The sequence below is a fragment of the Podarcis melisellensis genome (genome assembly GCF_964234715.1).
Source record: "Podarcis melisellensis genome assembly, chromosome: 2".
Taxonomy (NCBI): Eukaryota; Metazoa; Chordata; class Lepidosauria; order Squamata; family Lacertidae; genus Podarcis; species Podarcis melisellensis.
In genome coordinates, this window is record NC_138529.1 from 40,743,164 (window position 1) to 40,762,397 (window position 19,234).

The following is a 19,234-nucleotide window of genomic DNA, read 5'->3' on the forward strand; positions in this document are numbered from 1 at the left end:
CATATAAAAGCTAATTAAATAGACACACTTCCTGGGTTGTGTATTGGACTTTGTAATCCTAGCCAAATCAACGAGTGTTGATGAAGTCAGGCAAACTTCTTTGTGAGGTGACCACCTGGGAGGATTAACCAATATGAGTTCAAAGCATCCAAGGAAATAGGTGTTAGAATGCAAATAAAAAAATTTAAAAAATTGAATCCTCCCTTCCTCTGTAGATAAAGGGGCTTAGGGCTTTTTAAAAGAAGGTTTTATTAAATATTCTTAGGTTACAAAAGTACATACATCATCTCTGTTTACAGATCGTAAAGTCCTTTCTACAGATCAGTTATATTTGATGTGAGACTTTAATGTTGTAGTCAGTAGAAGGTTGGGGGAGAAGAGAGGCAGGGAGGGAGAGCATGGGAAAGAGGGGGGGATTAGTAAACTTTCATTCTCTTACATAATGTCTGTGCAAGGTTTTTGTGTCAGGGTCACGTGGGTAGGTTCTCTTTCTATTCATTTATTAGTTTTCATTGGCAGTGAGAGAGATTGGGGGCCCAGGGCATGGTTCGTTGCCTTCAGTTGGCTGCAGTGAGTTTTGTTTGCATGTGTGAGGGGGAGGGGTTGTTGGGTCAAGTTATCCACATTGATTTGTGTGCTGTCAGTGGGTTCTCATTGATGTCTTGTTGAGCTGTGTGTAATAAAGGAAGGTGAGGGGAGTTATGTAACCAGAAAGCAGAGAGGAGCCCTGCAAATGTGCCCTGCAAAGCACAAGAGGCTGGGGAGAAAGGATGTTGATGCTGTTACTATGGAGTAAGCTAGCGCATTTTGGGGTGCTGTGCTGTCATCTTCCTCCATTGTAGGCTCCAGTTTGTATATAAAGCCATGTATCATAATGACACTATAGCCTCCATTGTACCTAATTTTCCAACTCCTGGGTGAGCGCCTGGAATTTTTCCAGTTTTGTGCACTGCTCGGCATAGATTGGGGTGGCGTGTAACAGTATATTGGGGAAAACTTCCCCAACATCTTGAAACCGTCTGAACTGGATCTCATCACTAACCACTTTTTCATATACAGTGGTACCTTGGTTGTCAAACTTAATCAGTTCCGGGAGTCTGTTCGACCTCCAAGGGAATCTGCTCACCAACTAGCTGTTCCATCATGAGTCCCTTTCATCTAACCTAGGGATGGGGAAGGTGTGGCCTTCCACATGCTGCTGGACTACAAATCCCAGCAACCCTCATTTTTGGCTGTGCTGATGGGAGTTGAAGTCCAACAACAGCTGGAAGGCTGCAGCTTTCCCATAGCACAGGCAGGTATAGGCAAACTCAGTCCTGCAGATGTTTTGTGACTACAACTCCCATCATCCCTGACCACTGGTCCTGTTAGCTAGGGGTGATAGGAGTTGTAGTCACAAAACATCTGAAGGGCTGAGTTTGCCTATTCCTGCCATAGCACCTCTAACCCTTAGCCAAGTTTCTGGGCTTGACAGGTCCAGTTCAAACCACTGGGGAATGCAACACTTCTCCCAACGTGCACATGACCAGAGATACAGGGGCAGGTCCTTTTTCTCCATTCTGCAAGGCTATAGCTTTGAACTGTAGAAGCAATGGTCTATTGCCCAGGTCAGTTGTTGCAAAGGGCAACCTCTGCTTGAACCAGCTGATTGGTGCTGGCTCCTCCTGAAGTGCATTGCCCTTCTGAGTTTGAATTACTGTGTGTCTTCCTTTTCTGTACTTTCAGTGCAACTAAGAGCTAAATACCACAGAAAGCAGCCTAGAAATGTCATGCACCTGGGAATCCTAGCCCAGTTAGGGGTCCCAGATGTGTGCGAATGGGTACGTGCCCAAACTAAGATGCACATTTGCTGTTTAAGTGTTTGCTGCAGGCAACATCAGTGTGCATTCAGCAGCTGGTTTTGCTGCATAAAACATAGAGCCTCTCTGAAAGGACAGAGAGTGCTTAGAATTGTGTTGCAGAGGACACCGGCTAATCTTCACTGTAGCAAATTGAACTCGGTTCATTTCAATTCCTACCAGAGCTTTAGAGCTGAATTTCCAGAGGGATTGTAATCCCTAGCCTGGTACGCCACCTGCAAACGCTTTTGCAGTAATGATGTGAGGCCTTGTGTGCTGTCCCTCTCCTGTTGTGTGAACATGAGGAGGAGTTCAGCATCACACTCTTCTGATTCTCCTGTTAGCGCAAGCTTTAAAAGAGAAAAAGGTTATGCCAAGAGGAAAATGTGACTCCTCCAGGCTGTAGCTCTGAAAGACTAGCTATGGCATCTGTCTCCAAGTCCTCTGCATTGGGTGTTGCGCCCAATTACATGAATGCAGAATAGTGGTTCATTGTATTCCTCCCCACTGTGTCTTTTAATGGGAATCCTCTTAGGGCTGGTGTGAATTATGCCAGGGTCTAAGAATACAGAATACAAGGGGAACAAGCTTTTCTCTATGAGAAAGAAATTCTTGTTTGGGCAACAAAGCTCCCTAAGCAGATTTGTGCAATTCAGTATCTCAGCCAGAAGTACCTCACAGGGTTGTTGTGAAGCTCTGAATGCCTTGAAAGAAGAAACTAAAATAAATATGGGGAAGGTAAAAAGGAGGAATAATGGAACTGTTCGTGGATGCCCTGATCCAAAGTAATCTTCGTATCCCACGAAATAAAGACTGTAAATAGTGAGTTTGGTATTGTAATGTAAAGACTTGCATTAAGGATTCCATCTCAACGTTTTGAATGGGTTGATTAAGGCATGCCTGTTTGTTTTGTGGACTTACACATGGCTCTTCAGGCAAATAAATGCCTCCTAAAGCAGTTTGCAAACTATTTAGCAACCAATACACAATTGAAATATAATATGGAAACCATTTATAATATCCATTTCCTTCAAAGTGCTATTAAAGTCCAGCATAAAGCATACAACAATAATAACCCAACGTGATATTTCAGAGTCAGGTCACAGTACCATTTCCTACAGTCATGCTCAACCACTAAAGGCCATGGCTTATTTTAATTTGTTTTTCAAATGGTATTATCTGTTTTAGTACTGTACTGAAAAGGAAAGTTCAATAATTATTTTAAATGAATTTAGCAATAAAAAATAAGTGCTATATAAATTATTCATATTAATCTCTGCTGTACCTGTAGGTTTTTCTTACATTATCAAACAACGCTGGTGGTGCTGTGTAATTAGAATTACATCAGCAATTTTCATTTGCATGTGTGTGTGTGTTTTAAGATAAGTGAGGGAAACCTCTTGCAAGTGTGCTGTTTGAATGTGAGGGATAGAAGGAACATAAATTAAAGGCAGCAAGAACGAATGTGGCTTATCCTGAAAAACAGGCATTTGAATACATCTTCAAGTGAGAAGAAAGCTCGCCGTTTACCCAGCAGCTTTATAATAGAATGCATGTACTGTCTCTTCCAACACAAAAACCTATCAAGGCACTGACCTTGACTCTCAGCTACATTATGCATATGGTAGCTTCCCAAGCCATTTCAGTTTCTTCTCTGATGCTGCTAAATATTGGAAATAGACTTCAAGGTAACCTCTCATTTGCAGCCCCCATCCATCCATGCTTCTGATTGACTACATGGCAAAACAGATGGCGAGAAGCTGTTCTGATTTCATGCATGCCTGTTAGATAAATGTGGGGTGCTTAATTTCACATGCTTCACGCTAAGGAGGCAATTAATAGCCTTGCTCACTCTTGAAATGCAAAATCTCTGCATTCAGCCAGGTATGCCCTGCGTCCCACAGAGCTCTACACACATTGCAAATCGCATGATGAGCTCTGATGGTGAACTTATTTGTCACAATCACCAGCACTTTAGCAGTAACAAGTGTTTGCTTCCACAGCCCCGCTTCATTAATGCATAACCTTGAAATTTTGGATGCCCTCCAAACCGATGCCAAAGTTTTGTGACCAAAAGCTCAGGGTTATACATTAATGAAGCTACAAATGAACACTGGCTTAAGATGGACCTCAAACCTCTTTGGCAAGAGCTTTGGCCCCAAACCTGGAATATGCTTGTATATTTCAGCCACTCTCAAGGTTTGCAAAAGTACACACTTGCACGCAAATTACTTAATCACTTAGCGCTTGATGGTGCACAGGGGAATGTGTGTGCTGACACCACCATAAAGCACTGTATAGGAGATGATAATGAACATTCTGTTTATTCTGGAGTAGTTGATCTTGCTTCCCTATCTATTTGCTGTGACTGGCCATCTAGCTATTGTTGTCACTAGCCCATTGGTACAGCCACTGCTGCTTCTACCCAACCAACCAATTTGCAAGGCATTGTTGGCACAGCTGTCTGGAGCGTGACTCTGCCACTGCTGCATTGCTGCAACCGTATGCTGGAGAAAGGAGGAGTAGGATGGTCCATCACCCACAGGCAGCACCATGTCTTGTACTGGCGCTGGTAGTGATCTGAACTGAATGTAGAAAGATTTGAACGTGGGGCCTTCTGCATACAGCTCCTAACCCTCTGTGATAGCTCATCTGCGCATGCAGATCATCCCTTGATACTACACTCATCAAATGGTGGCCATGCATCTTGCGGCTTGCCCCTTTTTCTTTTCAGATCTAAGGGATGTCCCCATCAATTGCAGCTCTTCTGGTTTCATATTTTGATTTAGAAGCCTCTAGCCGAATTTCTCTCTCCTCTTGCTGTCTCTGCTGTGCTTTTAAATGACAACATTGACATATAAGCTTGAAAGGAACTACTGTTTCGAATTATCAATAATCCCATTGCAGATCACTTATCTTTGTGAGATGTGACTGTAATTCCTTTCCGGTGCACTGGAGCAGAGACAATGTGCCCATGCTGATGAAGTCTCTGTTTACAGTGTAATTTTGAATCAATGGTTCCTGCTGCCTGGTAAGTAGAAGGTGTTGCCTAATCGTGGAGCCAGTCTATTAGATGCAGGCTGAAGTATTCAAAAGAGAAAATTGATCATGGGGAGAAAACATTTGCTATATCGAGGCTGGGCCAGCCATGCAGTAGGCTGAACCTATGTGCTTTAAGTAGCACCAGGAGAGGAGGAGTTGAGAATAGAAGAAGTCAGGAAAGGAGTCTGAAGCAAGACCTTTAAAAGACTTGGACCTAGTGGGGCAGAGGTATGTTTGTGCTCTGCTGCATTCACCGGAAGCCACCATTTTTTTATCCACTTCAGGCAGCAAAATGTACTGAGCAGGGAAATGGGGTTGCTATGTGATTTCTTCTGGGCACATGTACATTTCTCTGACCCTTTCTCCCTTCCAGAGAGCCAAGAGGGCAGGAAGACCTGGTCACCACAAGTTGGGTACTTGCTGTGTTTCTTGTACTGTACAACATTCTGGGTGGCCTTGATGTGCTCAGTTGTATTAAACTCAATTTTTCTGTTTGTGCCTGCAGAATGTAGTTGGGCAAGAAGGAGGAGCAGGAAAGGATTGGTTACTGGATCGTATGATGTGGCAGGCAGGGACTCTCAGAGCAAGTAGTCTGGCACACTGTTACTAATGGAACGTGCTGCAGAGATGAGCCAGGAGATCCGGCAAGCAAAACCAGTTCTACTCTGACATTGCTCAGGAGTGCTAAAGCTATTCGTGTGTGTGTGTGTGTGTGTGTGTGTGTGTGTGTGTAAAAAAACCTGCTGCCAATAGACAGGTGACATACTCATGATCAAGCAGAGAGAATGCCATGAAATTCTGAAACACATACACATGGGTTTCCATGACAAATTTTTAAACAGGACCGGAAATCTCTTGATGTTGGATCATAGTTTCGCAAGGAGGTGGCTTTAATTTGAAATGTATGTTTGTTTGGCTGCCTGCATGCATCTCTGAGCCTCTCACATGCTCCCTTTGTCCAAGGCACTTCATTAGTAGGTTCTTATCTGAGATCAGCCACTGGGATTTATACAGGGTAATGATACAATTGAACTGATATCACTCATCAAACCCAAAGAAATGCTCCATATGTTAGCAGCAGGTAGTGCCTGCGGGCAGTTTCTTCAAATTTGCTAGATTTTAAAAAACAAGAGAGTTGAGGCTGCTTAAATGGCAAGTATCATCCTTAACCCTTGATGGAATGAGTCAAGACTAAAAAATCTGCAGTGTGCCTGGTATCCTTGCCTAACTTCAGATTCTGCGTTTTAGCATTAGGATTCAGGATAGGAACTCTGCCCACGCCACATCCCCAGGGTATACATTTATGCCAATTCTATTTGCAAACATGTCTGAGCAGTGCCTGCAAGAATAAGTTTGGACGTCTTGCTGAAAATATTTGAAAATGTACTGTCAGCTGTTAGTTGAGGGCCAGTTCCCATTATCACTTGGCAAGCGGAGAAATATGGGTCCAGAAGTCACTGGATCCAGGCTGAGCTGAGCATGTGGCGAAGGAAGTAGACGATGTCTTTGCTGAATACTCCAATCACACACACCCCACGGTGGTTGTAGCATCCATCCACCCACTCTTGGCAACAACAAACATGGGTTAGATTCATGAGCTGCATGTGTAATAAAGCAGTCAGAGAATTGCTTAATCGGATTGTACGAGTGGCCCACCAGTTTCCAAGGGAAGCTCAACTACTCTCTTGTTGTGCCAATTTGGTTGTATGAATTATCCCTCAGAAACCCACAGTCAGACAGGGCTTCCAGGAGCGGTGCTGCAATTGGTACCAGCCTGAAGTCGCCCTCCATGTCCTTTTTTTTTGTTTCCCCGTCATCTGGGGATTTGCTCACAGTAGTTGCTGCCGCTATTTTTAATGTTCTTATCTCTGCCTATTTTAATACCTGAGCACCTGGGTGTGATATAGAAATGTTATAATTTGACAGGCCTTTCTCCTCTAGCTTGGGCTGATGAAAGACAATTTTAAACTCCGGCTTCAGTCATTTGATCTGATTTGCAGCAAAGGGATGTGATTTCAATACCAAACAAACTCTGCAGCCTGCCCAGATTAGGTGGCAGGGCCTATGGAGCTCCTCCCCAGTTCTGTGTTGTGCGGGCACCCTTGCATCAAAGGTTGCCTGACGCAAGATCACAAGGTCATTGTGGTGCAATGGTTAAAGTGTTGGTCTAAACTCGGGGGGGACGGGGACAAATGGCTATGAGTCACGATGGCTATGTGCTACACCCATTATGAGAGACATTATGTCTCTGAATCCTAGATGCTGAGGATCTGGAAGAGGAGAGTGCTATTGTGCTCATTTATTGATTGCAGGCTTCCCTTAGGTATCTGGCTGGCTATTGTGGGAACCAAGATTGCGAATTAGATGGGTCTTTAGCAGACTCCAGAGGGGCTCTTCTAATATCATTATGGAGAGACCCATGTTTAAATCCACACTTTAGCCATGAGCCTGGCTGGGTGACCTTGACCCAGTCACTACCTCAACCTGATCACTGAGGGAAGAATATGTACACTGCTGCGAGTTCATTGGGGAAAGAGTGGGATATAAATCAATGTGATAGATAGCTTTTCTTTCTCCCTGCACTCTCTGCTTCCATAAGATGTGAGATGATCGGCTCTAGATTTGTACTACACTGTGCAGTGATGGAGGGGGGCGGATGTTCTGTTAGTTGTCTGGATTAAGACACACACACACACACACACACACACACACACACACACACACACGCCTCAATATGAAGCAGCTGACCCAGCAATTCTGTGTTGAAATCTTGTGGGGATGAGCACTGTTAAGGTCTTGAAAGGGTTGCAGGAACATTTTGTCTTTTTCTCTTGTTCTTTCTATACAGTACTGTATTGGATGTGTGTTTGCAGTGAGCGAACCTTTTGCAGCTGGAATCCAACCACCAAAACCTCAGTCTCAGGTCCTCCTGTTGACAGCTTGTGCTTTTGATCAGCAACTCAGTAGCCCCTGTCCAAATCCTGTGAGCCAGAGGAGACTCGGGGCAGGATGTGTGGCAATGTAACTCAACAGGCACTCTTCAGTTACATCAGCACAAGCCACTGTAATTTTTTTCCTATCCAACCATATGATAGACAGCCATGTGGTGGTGAATTTGGTCACAGCATGACTCCAACTGCCTCACAGTTCATTTTGATCTCTCTGGATTCAGTGATTCTCAGTTGCAGTAGCCTTATACGGAGCCAGGCAATTGACTCACCTAGCCCAGTATGGTATCTATTCTTGGCTAGGTCTGAGAGAGAGGTCTTTCTCAGTGGACTTGGAGGTACTAGAGGTAGAATCTTGGACATTCCGCATGCAAAGCATGTGCTCTGCCACTGAGCTATGGCTGCCCCAGAAATTGCTGGTACAAAGCAACCATTGCTAAGCAGGTGTTCTCTTTGTATATATTGGAATCTTGGCATGGCTTCAGACGCACAAGATGCTGAGGCTAGAACTTGGAACCTTCAAACATGTAATCTGCTGCCACACCTGGGAGGCGCTCATCCTGTAGGCACAGAAAAGGAGACATGGTTGATGCAAAAGACCCAATCTGATGCTCTCCGGATAAGGAACTACAACTCCCATCAGCAGCCTCAGTCAGCATTGGCAATGGTAAAGGATGGTGGAATTTGTGGTTCAAAATACTTGGAGGGCACCAGTTTGGAGAAGGCTGCAAAATACTGTGGGTAGCTTTCTCAGAAGTGTGGGGTCATCCCCTAATCCCACCAGATGCTGCGTCTGCAGGCAAAGGCCATTCTCCAACACATATGGCCATGACTGCACTCTGTGTTGAAGTGTGGCCATGGTTTTTCTCCAAACCCAAGCAGAGCTGTAGTCATTCGTATTTAAAAATAACTCTGATGGTGAGATGACAAATTACAGGGCACGTTAATAGAAAAATTACACCACGTTTATATTGAAAGCACCTAAGGGCTCCCTTTGGATATAATCATGGTCATTATCCCTGTAATTAAGAGCAATAATATTTTAATAATGAATTTTCAAAAATGAGTAATGAAGGGCCATTTGTCTAACCAAGCATTAAAAATGAGGGAAGGCAGGTATCCCTGGTTCCAGTTCCCCAAATGGGGATACAGTGAGGCTAGGAGTTGGGAGAGGAAAAGTGAAGGGTAAAGGCTTTTTTGGGATAGGGGTAGAACCAGCAATCTCCACAAGAGGGTGATTGGCAACTGGAAGGAGGACCTTCAATATGCCCTTCAAACTGGTCTGCCAGTTTGCTAGAGTATATATGCTAGAGCAGTGTTCCCCAACCTTGGGTCTCCAGCTGTTTTCAGACTACAATTCCCATCATCCTTGACCACTGGTCTTGCTAGCGAGGGAAGATGGGAGTTGTAGTCCAAAAACAGCTGGAGACCCAAGGTTGGGGAACACTGTGCTAGAGTATATAAAAGAATTGGAATAAAAAGCTTCAGTTACGCATTATTGCTCTACCTTGAGTGTTTATTGCTGTAGTGTGAATTTTAAAATTTTCTGCAATCTGTTTGGTTTGCCTCTATGTTTCCAGTGGCACAGGCTCCAAGATGAGATGGAGGTGATCATTGGAAAGGAGCCCAGGAGAGTGGGTGTTGATGAAGGAAGATGGGATTTCTCTCTGCTCCAGTCAAGCAGTTAAAGAAACATACGGCTGAGCTGCACTAAGTGCCTTTTCCGTAGATTAAAGCGCAGGGGTTGTGAAACTGGTGCCCAGAAGTGCACAGATGCCAGCAAAACCTTTTTCCTCCACCCCACTGAAATTAGGCTTGAAAGGAGCATTCTGTTGTGGTCAGTAGAACGGGTTGTAGTATGTGCTTGGCGCATGTGTCGTTTTTCCGGTTTGCAAATGTACCCACAGGCCAAAAAGCGTTGGGCAAGATCAAGGCCCAGGCAAGAAGAAAGCAGAAAAGCAGCTGGCCCATGAGTTGGACTCAGCAGACAAATGCGTTTGTTCATATCTGTGTTTGCAATGGAGCCAACGGAATAGAGAAATGAGCAGCCCGTGGCTTGTTCACCTACATTTACAGTTACATAACGAGATGCCTGTCTTCTTAGCATCAGTTGGGTGAAGGAGCAAGCATTCTGTATCAGCACACTCTGCCTTCATTAATAATTGCAATGGACACTGAAGAAGCAAAGCCCTGGGTTCCTTGTTTGCAGCTTGGCTGGTGTCAGTTTGAATTACTTCTCAGTGCAAGACTGGGTGATGTGATGGGTGTGCCCGAACTTACTGCACGCCGAGCACTCTTTCGTTGTTCTTATGGCTCTGTTTCGATGGAAGTCTTCTTTCTCCCTGTGTTGCAGAAAAGCCACGGATGAACAGCATCCTCACCTCTGCCACTGAGCCCTATGATCTGTCCTTCTCCAGGTCTTTCCAGAACCTCTCCCACCTCCCACCATCCTACGAGTCTGCAATCAAGACTAACCCAAGTAAATATTCTTCCCTGAAGAGATTAAGTAGGTGTCTGCTCATTTCATTCTCTTGCTGCTCACTGTGCATGGTTAGGCTGAAAGCCACCCCCCCCCCAAGTCCTCCCCTCTTGCTGTGAGAATCTTTGGCCAGGTGATCCTTATTTCATTGTCCTTTCCTTCTGAAGTGAGCTTGCTCTTCCACACCAGGGTTGAGGATAATGTGCAAAGATATCACCTCAGCAGCCTCCTTTCTAGGCTGTTTCTTATTGACCAAGCATATGTTTAGTGTCCCTCCCTATTAAAGCCCACCCAGCTTTCCATTCATTTTTCTTTTAATTCAAGAATAAGAATAGTGCAGTTTAGCCCTTGACACGCCCCTTCCCCGAATAGATCCCTGCTATTTTTAGCTCTTCCTGTGTACTCTGGGGCAGGTCACTGCATCCAAAATTGTGAACTAGATACCCTGGTCCAAACAGTGGCAATTGATTTGTCTCACTGCATTAGGGACATTGGATTGGCATGAGGCCTAAGCCAAAGTATTGCCACTTAATTTTGGGCAGATATGGGGGGCAGGGTATGAAGTGTGGTATACCCTACTGCCCGAGCCCTCACAATGTATCCTTCATTTTCTTTTTTTCTTCTGTGACAATTCACAAACTTCTTGGTGGAAGTGAGGCTGCAGCACACCAAGAGCAGCTATAGGGAGAAGAGTTTAATTGCCAAGGCAGTTGAGTGGAGTAACTCAGCCTATCTTCTTACACTGTGCTCAGAGTCACTAGGAAGGTGGAGGCGGTGTGCTTCTATCACCGCCAGCTGCTGAACTCATATTGCTGCCAGAGATTCTGCATAGGCCACGGATGGGGGGGGGGATATGTGGCCCTCTAGGTCTGGAGGGCCACAGGTGCACCATAGTTGCAGCTCTCCATATTTTTCAGCTGTGTCTTGCAAGTTACTGCACAGGAAGTTGTGACGTTTGTCCAATTGCCCAGGCAATGTATGGGGCCTGCTATGGGCTGGGAAGCTGTAGCACAGCATGCAATCCCCACATTGTTTGGAAACACGAGGGTGCATTTCTGTCTCCCTTTTCCTGGCACAATGAATGAACTTTGCCCATTTTTTTAGTCCACTCTTTCCATCCACCCCAAATATCAGTATAGCAAGTTCAGCTATACAGCCTGTAAATGAGACTGCAAAGTTGGGGCTTACATTTCAGCTCAGCCCTGTTTCTCACTGAGGCCACCAAGTATCCCTCACAGCATCTTAGTCTGTTATTGATTAATGCTTTGACCTTATCACTGATAACACTGTTTATGCTCTCTTGGGTATTCAATCATTTATCCAATGTGAAGGCTTCAGAATAGGTGCCTCCTCCCACTGTTGCTTTTCCAGCCAGTACTCTTCTTGATCCATATGTTTTTGGAGCACAGCATTGTAACTCTTTGTTGTGTATACTGCTCAGCAGAAAACACTTTAAGCTTTAATAGCAAAAACAGACAAGTAGAAGTCCCACTGGATATATCCATTACTGGTCTATACCATTTCAGACTGCAGGTAGGGGATTAAATGTTTTATTCCATGCATAAAATACTTGCTGTATAACTAGCATGTCCAGGAGATTATTCTAGGCAAGCCTTTCCTCCAACGTGACAATTTTGCATTACTTTATGTTGACATCCCACCTGTGGTCTGATTGGTACAGCCCCTGCAAGAGATACATCACAGGAGGCTTCTGCTCATCCCTTTAACTCTAGCAGTCTGATGGTCACTGCAAGATCCCCTTGGACTAACTCTGCTTTCCAAAGTAAGTGAAACCTTGTAAAGGGCGGTACAGAGTGAGGTGCTGCAAGTGTGAGCTATAACTGGACTAGGTTAAAACAGAAATCTAAATTATGTATGTATGTCTATGTGTTTTTGAAGAAATTGTTGTCTTTAGCAGGGGTTGTTGTTTCCGTTTGTTACCATGTTATGTGTTTTTGTGTTTTTCTTTGTAAACCACCCTCGGATGAACTTTTAGCTGGGTTCTGCTTCAGAATGACTGTTGGATCTGATGGCCAGGGAACCATGCATTTAAAGCCACCACTTTAAACAATCATGGGTTCCTCTAAAGACTCATAGGAGCTGTAGTCTAAGGGTCCCCTAAAAGAACTACAGTTCCCTGTTGAGTGTTAAACCGCTCTGGAAATTATAGCTATGGGAAGGGACTGATCAGCACCCTTAACTGACTACAATTCCCAGAATTCTGGGAAAGCAAAAACTCTTTAAAGTGGTATTCATAGTGCTTTAAATGTATGGCGTGTATGTGGTCCCAGTAATTGATGCCTGAACTGACCTATGAAGGACGGTGTGTGCACATTACCATAAGCAAGCAAGCTATATGTTCAGAAATTAGGGGGATAGGGAAGCTGAATTTCACTCTGCTGGAATTGTAGGGGAAGTGGCTTAAGTTGATGGGTAGGGATTTTGTAGAATGATTCAGAGAAATTCATGTTAGCTGAATGTATATATAGGAATGATCATGAGTAGAGTCATTCTCAGAACTGGAAAATGAATGCATTTTGAAGATTTACTGATACAAGATGGGTGGCGGTGGAGGAGGTAAATGCATTTTGTTGGGGTGCTGACTGGGTGGGGGTGCTGTTTATTTCCCCCCCAACAAAAAAAAAACTTAGTTCTAGGACAGATTTGGGGGCACTTGTGAGTTTATGATTCCTCCACCACATCTCAAAACCCCCACCCACACTTAGCCCAGAAAAGAGAACAAAAAATGCAGTTTCTATTTTTGCATATGTTATTATTGAAAAGTAATGAGCATAACAGCATCACAGAAAAAATAGCTGTCTATTATAAAAATATGCATCAGATTCACATTAATATAATAGATTCACATTATGACGGAAGACAATGACTGCACTTTCTGTGTGTGTTTGCCTAAGTCACAGGGGCAAAAAGTGAGAGACAGGTTAAAAATAAAGCAGTGAATGTTAATGGTGGTTAATGCCAACATAGTCACAACAACAGTGAATCAATGAAACAGAAGTTAAAGTGAAAACACATTTCAGCAGCACCCAGTGAGCAGATCAAACGTGATGATTAAATAGTATTGGAACAAATATTGTCATATTTAAAAAAGAAAACAATGGTATCAGGGAAATCCAGAGAGTTGCTGCAAGCAAGACCGCTTTGCAAAGAGCTCAGACAAGTTGATAAAGGGCGAGTGTGATGTTTGGTCCACTTGTAGCAAATTCCATCACATCCTTCCTTCCATTTCTTCCATGGTTTTGTGCTGCAACGTGACCTGGGAGGGGACAGATTCTATAACCAATACAGTTGAAATTAAGCACCAGTGAGCACATGAAATATTTCACAGGGAATATATAACTGTCTTCTGCAGTTTTTTTGTCCTAGCAGTTTAAATAGTTTTTGTAATAGTGTATTATAAATCAGGGATGGGGAACATGTGCCCCTCCGGCCATCTCTCAATCACCTCCCTGGTCATTCCAACAGCAACTGGAAGGCGCCAGGTTCCTCATCCCTATTAGAAGTGGCAATTAATAAAGATGTGGGAAAGAGCTGCTGAGGAAGTGCTGGTCTCCACTCCACTCTAAGGGGGTTTTACTGCGATTTGTAAAAAAATCCTCCATATGCAAAATTGTATATTCCACAAGTGGAGTAGCCATTGATGTTCCACATGATGGCAGCACTCTAGATTACTTCCTGCATTGCACATTTACCATATTGACATACCTTTTTTAAAAAATGCCTTCCACCCTTGCTTGACACTTTTGCAAAGCCTTAACGTTATCTTTCCCATCTTCCTCCACACAGCTGACAAGGAAGCTGAGGAGTATTACTCCAGAAAGAGGCACCTCCCAGACTTGGCGGCCAGAGGGACCCTCCCTCTCAACGTCATCCAGCTCTCCCAGAAACAGACCACTCAGAGGGAGCGGCCGCGCCGTGTGATGCGGGCCATGTCCCAGGACCGAGTGCTGTCCCCAGAGAGGATCATGCCAGAGGAGTTCAGCATGTCTTACGAGCGGATCCTCTCTGACGAACAGCTGCTATCCACCGAGCGCCTCCACTCCCAAGACCCACTGCTGTCTCCAGAGCACTCGGGTTTCGGAGAGCAGTCCATGTCGCGGGCTTTGTCGCACTCAGACGTCTTTGTTTCGACGCCTGTCTTGGATCGCTATCGGATGACTAAGATGCACTCCCATCCCAGTGCCTCAAATAACTTGTACAACACCTTGAGTATGAACCAAACGTCTGCCAAGCGCCAGGCCTTTGCCTCCCGGCGGCACAACACAGTGGAGCAGCTACACTATATCCCAGGGCACCACCACCATTACCGCACAGCCAGCAAGACAGAGGTGACTGTTTGATCAGAGACACTGTGCATTGTAGATAATCCATCTATGGACCGGGGTGGCTTCAGTGCCCTACACTGCAGTGGCCTTATGGCCAAGATAACCTCTAACTCTATGTCTGAAAAGACAGACTCTTCCGACAGTCCTGTCTGTGTTGTTTTGGAAATTCATCTACATGTTATTGACATAAAGAGGAAAAAACAAAACCTGAACAGGGAGAGGTGATGCAGGTAAGGTGTCCTGACGTGCCCAGTTTCTGTCAAGGAAAGCCATTCAGATTATGGCTCCTTTCAAGGGCTTGCCTGCAGCTACTCTCTAGGGTTGCCAGGCTAGGACTTTAAGACAACAATCTCACACAAAATTGGCGTAATATGGCCAAATCGACAAACCTTCCAATCCGGCGTAATGGGATTCGGTTGTGATCTTAGTGCTTGACAGAGGTTTAGTTTTACCAGGGCTGTCAGCTGCAGTCATGACTGAGGCCGGTTCCAGCCAAGGTCCATTCTCTAAGACAGAAAGTAAAAACTCCAGTCCACCTAAGCATGGTTCTTCCAGATCATTGGGCAAATTCCAGTGGCAAGCACTGTTACCCAACTCCTAGACTGTGTGACAATGCCTGCCACGGTTGGAAAACCACATTGTTTTACAGGTAACTGTAGAACAGAACTATTCCAGTGCCTATAAGATTGCTAACCTCCAGGGTGGTAGAAGGAGTGAGGTGGATTTGTTTATAAGCACAATTCTGCTGATAAGTGTTTGCCAGCCCCCCCACTTCTTCCATCCATCCTCATGTATGTAAATTCCCAACATGTAAATATATTTTTTAAAAAAGAAATGGGACAGAATTGCTTCTCTCTGCAACAAGAGGCACCAACATTTCGCATCCATTTTTACATCCAGGATGTGGTCGAAGATAGACAAGTTGCAAGAGATGTGGAATAGCTGTAGCCTGATTGTCATGCCATGAAAAGTTGATCACAGCTCAATCTATACTTGGCTTCTTGCCAGCCTGCAGCTTTCAGCTACCCCTGGGAAATCTTCAGAAAGGCTAGTTATTTTACAGGATTTCTTGGAAAGATACAGTTTTCAAAAGCTTTTTTCCTTTTCATCCCTCCTGCCCAATAACATTTCTGGGCTGCCAGTCTTGCTGCATCCTAATCTCATCCTGCAGGTGCTTGTTCCTCTTGTATACTAATTGGGCACATTGTACAGCCACTGTACAGTGATAATTAGACACTGAGTGTCTGTAAACTCTTTCCAAGAAATATTTGTAGGTCCAACTTTAGTTGGAATTTGAATATTTGGAACAGATGTAAATTCTAATTGACATGTACACCCCATCTCCCTGCCTGGTCCTGACCTCTGTTCCAACAGCTACATGCAGTGGCTGAGCCTGTGTAAAAACCATGGACTATTGGCTCATTCCACTGTGTACTTGCATCTCCATGCTACAAGGTCTTGCTCCAGTTCTGCACTATGAGATGTAGAGCCCCTGCATTAAATAGGATCCCACAGAGCTAAACAGTCTAAATATGTGCATTGAACAATAGTTCCTGACATTAGTGGCCTTCACTGGGCAGCCTCAGGAATTTCCCTTCATGAGCTTTTATTTTCTCTCTGCATTTTTTCAGAGAGGCACGCATTGGAAAAGTGATATCCTGTCCCTTTTTACCAATCAAGTTTTGTGTACAGCACCAACCGAAAGCAACTGCAAAGCTGCTTTTCATTGGTGTGTTGTGTTCATAGGCCACAGATCAGAGCCATAAGAAACACTGTACTTTGCTTAACAGAAACTGGGCTGAAAAGGGAAGAAGGCAAAGGTCACGAGCCATCGTTGCTTATGTTCTATTCCTGAGCAACAGGCATACACTCTGAAGTGTTTGTCACTAGCTGCAATGCACACAGGTATGGTCACGAGGCAGTTTTCTCCATAATTTATGCTGAGCATAGTCATCTTCAAACATCTCTGGTGCCCAACCCTATGGACAATAAAAGCTGTTGACCTATGAGAGGGTCTGCTATAGAACCTCTCTGGAAACAAAAGTCTTGTGTGCCATCTTGAATATGGTGTGTCAAATATACAAGGTGTCATTCTGATTTGCCATGATGTAAACCAATGCACCATTGGTTACCTGGGTGAAGCAGGCATCGGAGAGGAGGAAGGATACAGACCCAAGCAATGAAATGCTACAGGTAGACAAGACAGGCCTAGTTACGAGAGCACAGGGGCACAATATAGTAGTACGGAGGCGGACTCTGTTTCCCAAAGGTCTCCACAAATCTGGCCATCTGTACATTTCCCAGTAGAATGGTGTTCTGTTGTCCAAAATTGTATGGCTCATTTTCAGGCCACTTATTGGCCTGTTCTACTGAAATAATAATCTGCAAAGCACTGTTGGTCTCCTTTCCTGCCTGTTGGGCCGCCTTTTTACAGGATGCAAGCACTGTGGTTGCTGCTGCAAAACTGCAGCTGTGTGACCACGAATCCACTCCGTTGCCGCAATGTTATGGGAATCGCATGGCCTCAAACGCTGCAGAAGTGCCCTGTTGTGTGTGGCGCAACCATGCTGCCTGCATACTATAGCAGGCCTTGGCCTCCCAACAGCTCATATACCCTACTGAGATCACCAGTACATCCTTCTGTACAAGTCCTCTGAAGACAATGCAGAGCCCTAGTGTTACCCTAATTGAGATCTCCATGGAGTCACAACTGCCTGCAATTTGGCTCGATGTGTTCAGAGAGGTGTTATAGGATAGGTGGACGAGGGAAGTGAGCGGTTCTGATTACTTTGTCTCAACTGTGCTCTGAAGTTAGATGTTTCAGCTGGCATCGTCTCAGAGCCACTTACATCTGGATGTAAGGCTGCCTAATATCAAGCCCATTAAAACTAGTGATTGCTCCCATGCTGCTTGAGACAGAGGGAGTTGATGCACTAACCTTGTGAGAAGTGTAGATAAGCCAAGTGTCCTTCAAGTTCTGAGAATACCAAATTTTCTACATATTGCCTAAGTAAAGCCCCCCCCCCCCCATTTATATCCCTGCCTTGCCTTTCCACTAAAAAGGGCAAAACCCACCGTCACACAAGCAGAAGTCAGCCTCTCCTTCCCCTGCACTCTCCCCAAAATCAGCTTCAGCTAAAGCCAGGAATCAAACTACACATGAAATCCTCTTCAGTTGACCTCAGAAGCAGTACTCTGGGCTCAGTCCATTGAGGGCTTTCAAGATAATAAGAACCACACTTTGAATTTAAGCAAGAAATGAGTCACTACTTACTGCCATTGAAGCAGGACCCACATGTTCATTTCAGCATTTTGCAGCCATTCAAGTTTTCCCAGGGAATCTCCAAGTAGCAGCAGGTGTTGCTGTAGGTTTAATACAAATATTATCAGTTACCTGAATTTTACATCCTAACCCTAAGAGAAGGTGTGCTATTTGAACTTTAAAAAAAAAATGGTTATGGAGTGGCCATCTTGCTCTTCCATATGTTTTCTTCCTCCTGAGATTGTGAAGGCTTAGTTCCTGCTTAGGTTTAACCTAAGCTCTACTCAGTGATTTCAGGGAGAAGGAAAGGAGCCCTGACTTAATCCAGTGCTGCAGCAAGACAACTAAGACTTGCAATGCAGGTGTGATATCTGAGCTTCTAGCTTGGTGGGAAATACAAAAATAAGCCACATGAACATGTTTCCTCTAAGCAGAGGTCTCCGTCATCAAATCTCACCTGTTCAATTTCTTCTGCCTAACACAGAGCCATCTCCTTAGCCTTCTCATTTCAGTAGTAATTCCCCTACTCTGATAAGAGCAACAAAGTCTTTGAGGACTTCTCAGGAAGGTGGTGTTGTTTTTTAACCTGCCAGTTTCCAGAAAACATTCAGATAAAGGGTTGCTTTATGGATGGTTGGTTCCAAAGGCCACAGACAGCAGGAAACCTGGACTGGAATCCCCCACAAAGCTACATACCCATATGACTGGATTGTGAACCTCTCACACGACGAGAAACAGTGGGCTGGAGTGGGATGTATCCCAGCTCCTTACCACCACTGTTGTTGCTGTCATGCTCCCTAAGTTGGAAGGATAGAGCTCACATAGGCTCCCCAATCAAGCTGAAACTAAATTGCGTGGGGCGCGTACATGAGTAGGACAGTTTACTGGTGGAGACATTTGCCTTCAACTTACGGAGGGCAATGAGAATGCGGATTAGTGATAAGAGAGACATTTGATTAAAGGTGAACCAACCTAATTCATACTTTCTGAAACAATATGTGAACCAAAACATAGCCAACCTTAGAAATTCAGTTCTCTGCATTTTGCAACGCAGTTGTCCAGCCAAGTAATGTATACAGAAATGCATATGTTGGAGGAGTGTACATTAAAGGCATGTATGGGTGAAACTGCTTTGCAAAAATGTGTACATTAAGGAAAATGGCACACAGACATATGCATATTAAAATGGGAAAGATCAGAAACACTTTCCCTTCCCACCAGCGACAGAGGACAAAACTAGAACATTCATCCCCATTATCTCTCTCATGCAAGTCTACTCATATGGGGAACTAGAATGAATATTTTTTTTATTTGTTTAC

The 19,234-nt window shown here is 44.4% G+C and overlaps 1 protein-coding gene across 7 annotated transcripts in view; it reads left to right on the plus strand.

The window, feature by feature from the left end:
• Positions 1–17,837, plus strand: part of SHISA6 (shisa family member 6) — a 254,044-nt gene extending 236,207 nt beyond the window's left edge. For 2 of the 7 annotated variants that reach the window (XM_081895242.1, XM_081895244.1), the window contains 3 exons: positions 10,182–10,334; positions 11,989–12,090; positions 14,115–17,837. In XM_081895242.1, the coding sequence (XP_081751368.1) occupies positions 10,182–10,334; positions 11,989–12,090; positions 14,115–14,668 (809 nt within the window). In that variant the 3' untranslated portion in view covers positions 14,669–17,837. The remainder of the gene's footprint in view (positions 1–10,181; positions 10,335–11,988; positions 12,091–14,114) is intronic. The other 5 variants (XM_081895245.1, XM_081895247.1, XM_081895243.1 and 2 more) reach the window with 4 other exon arrangements.
• The last annotated feature ends 1,397 nt before the right edge of the window (positions 17,838–19,234 follow it).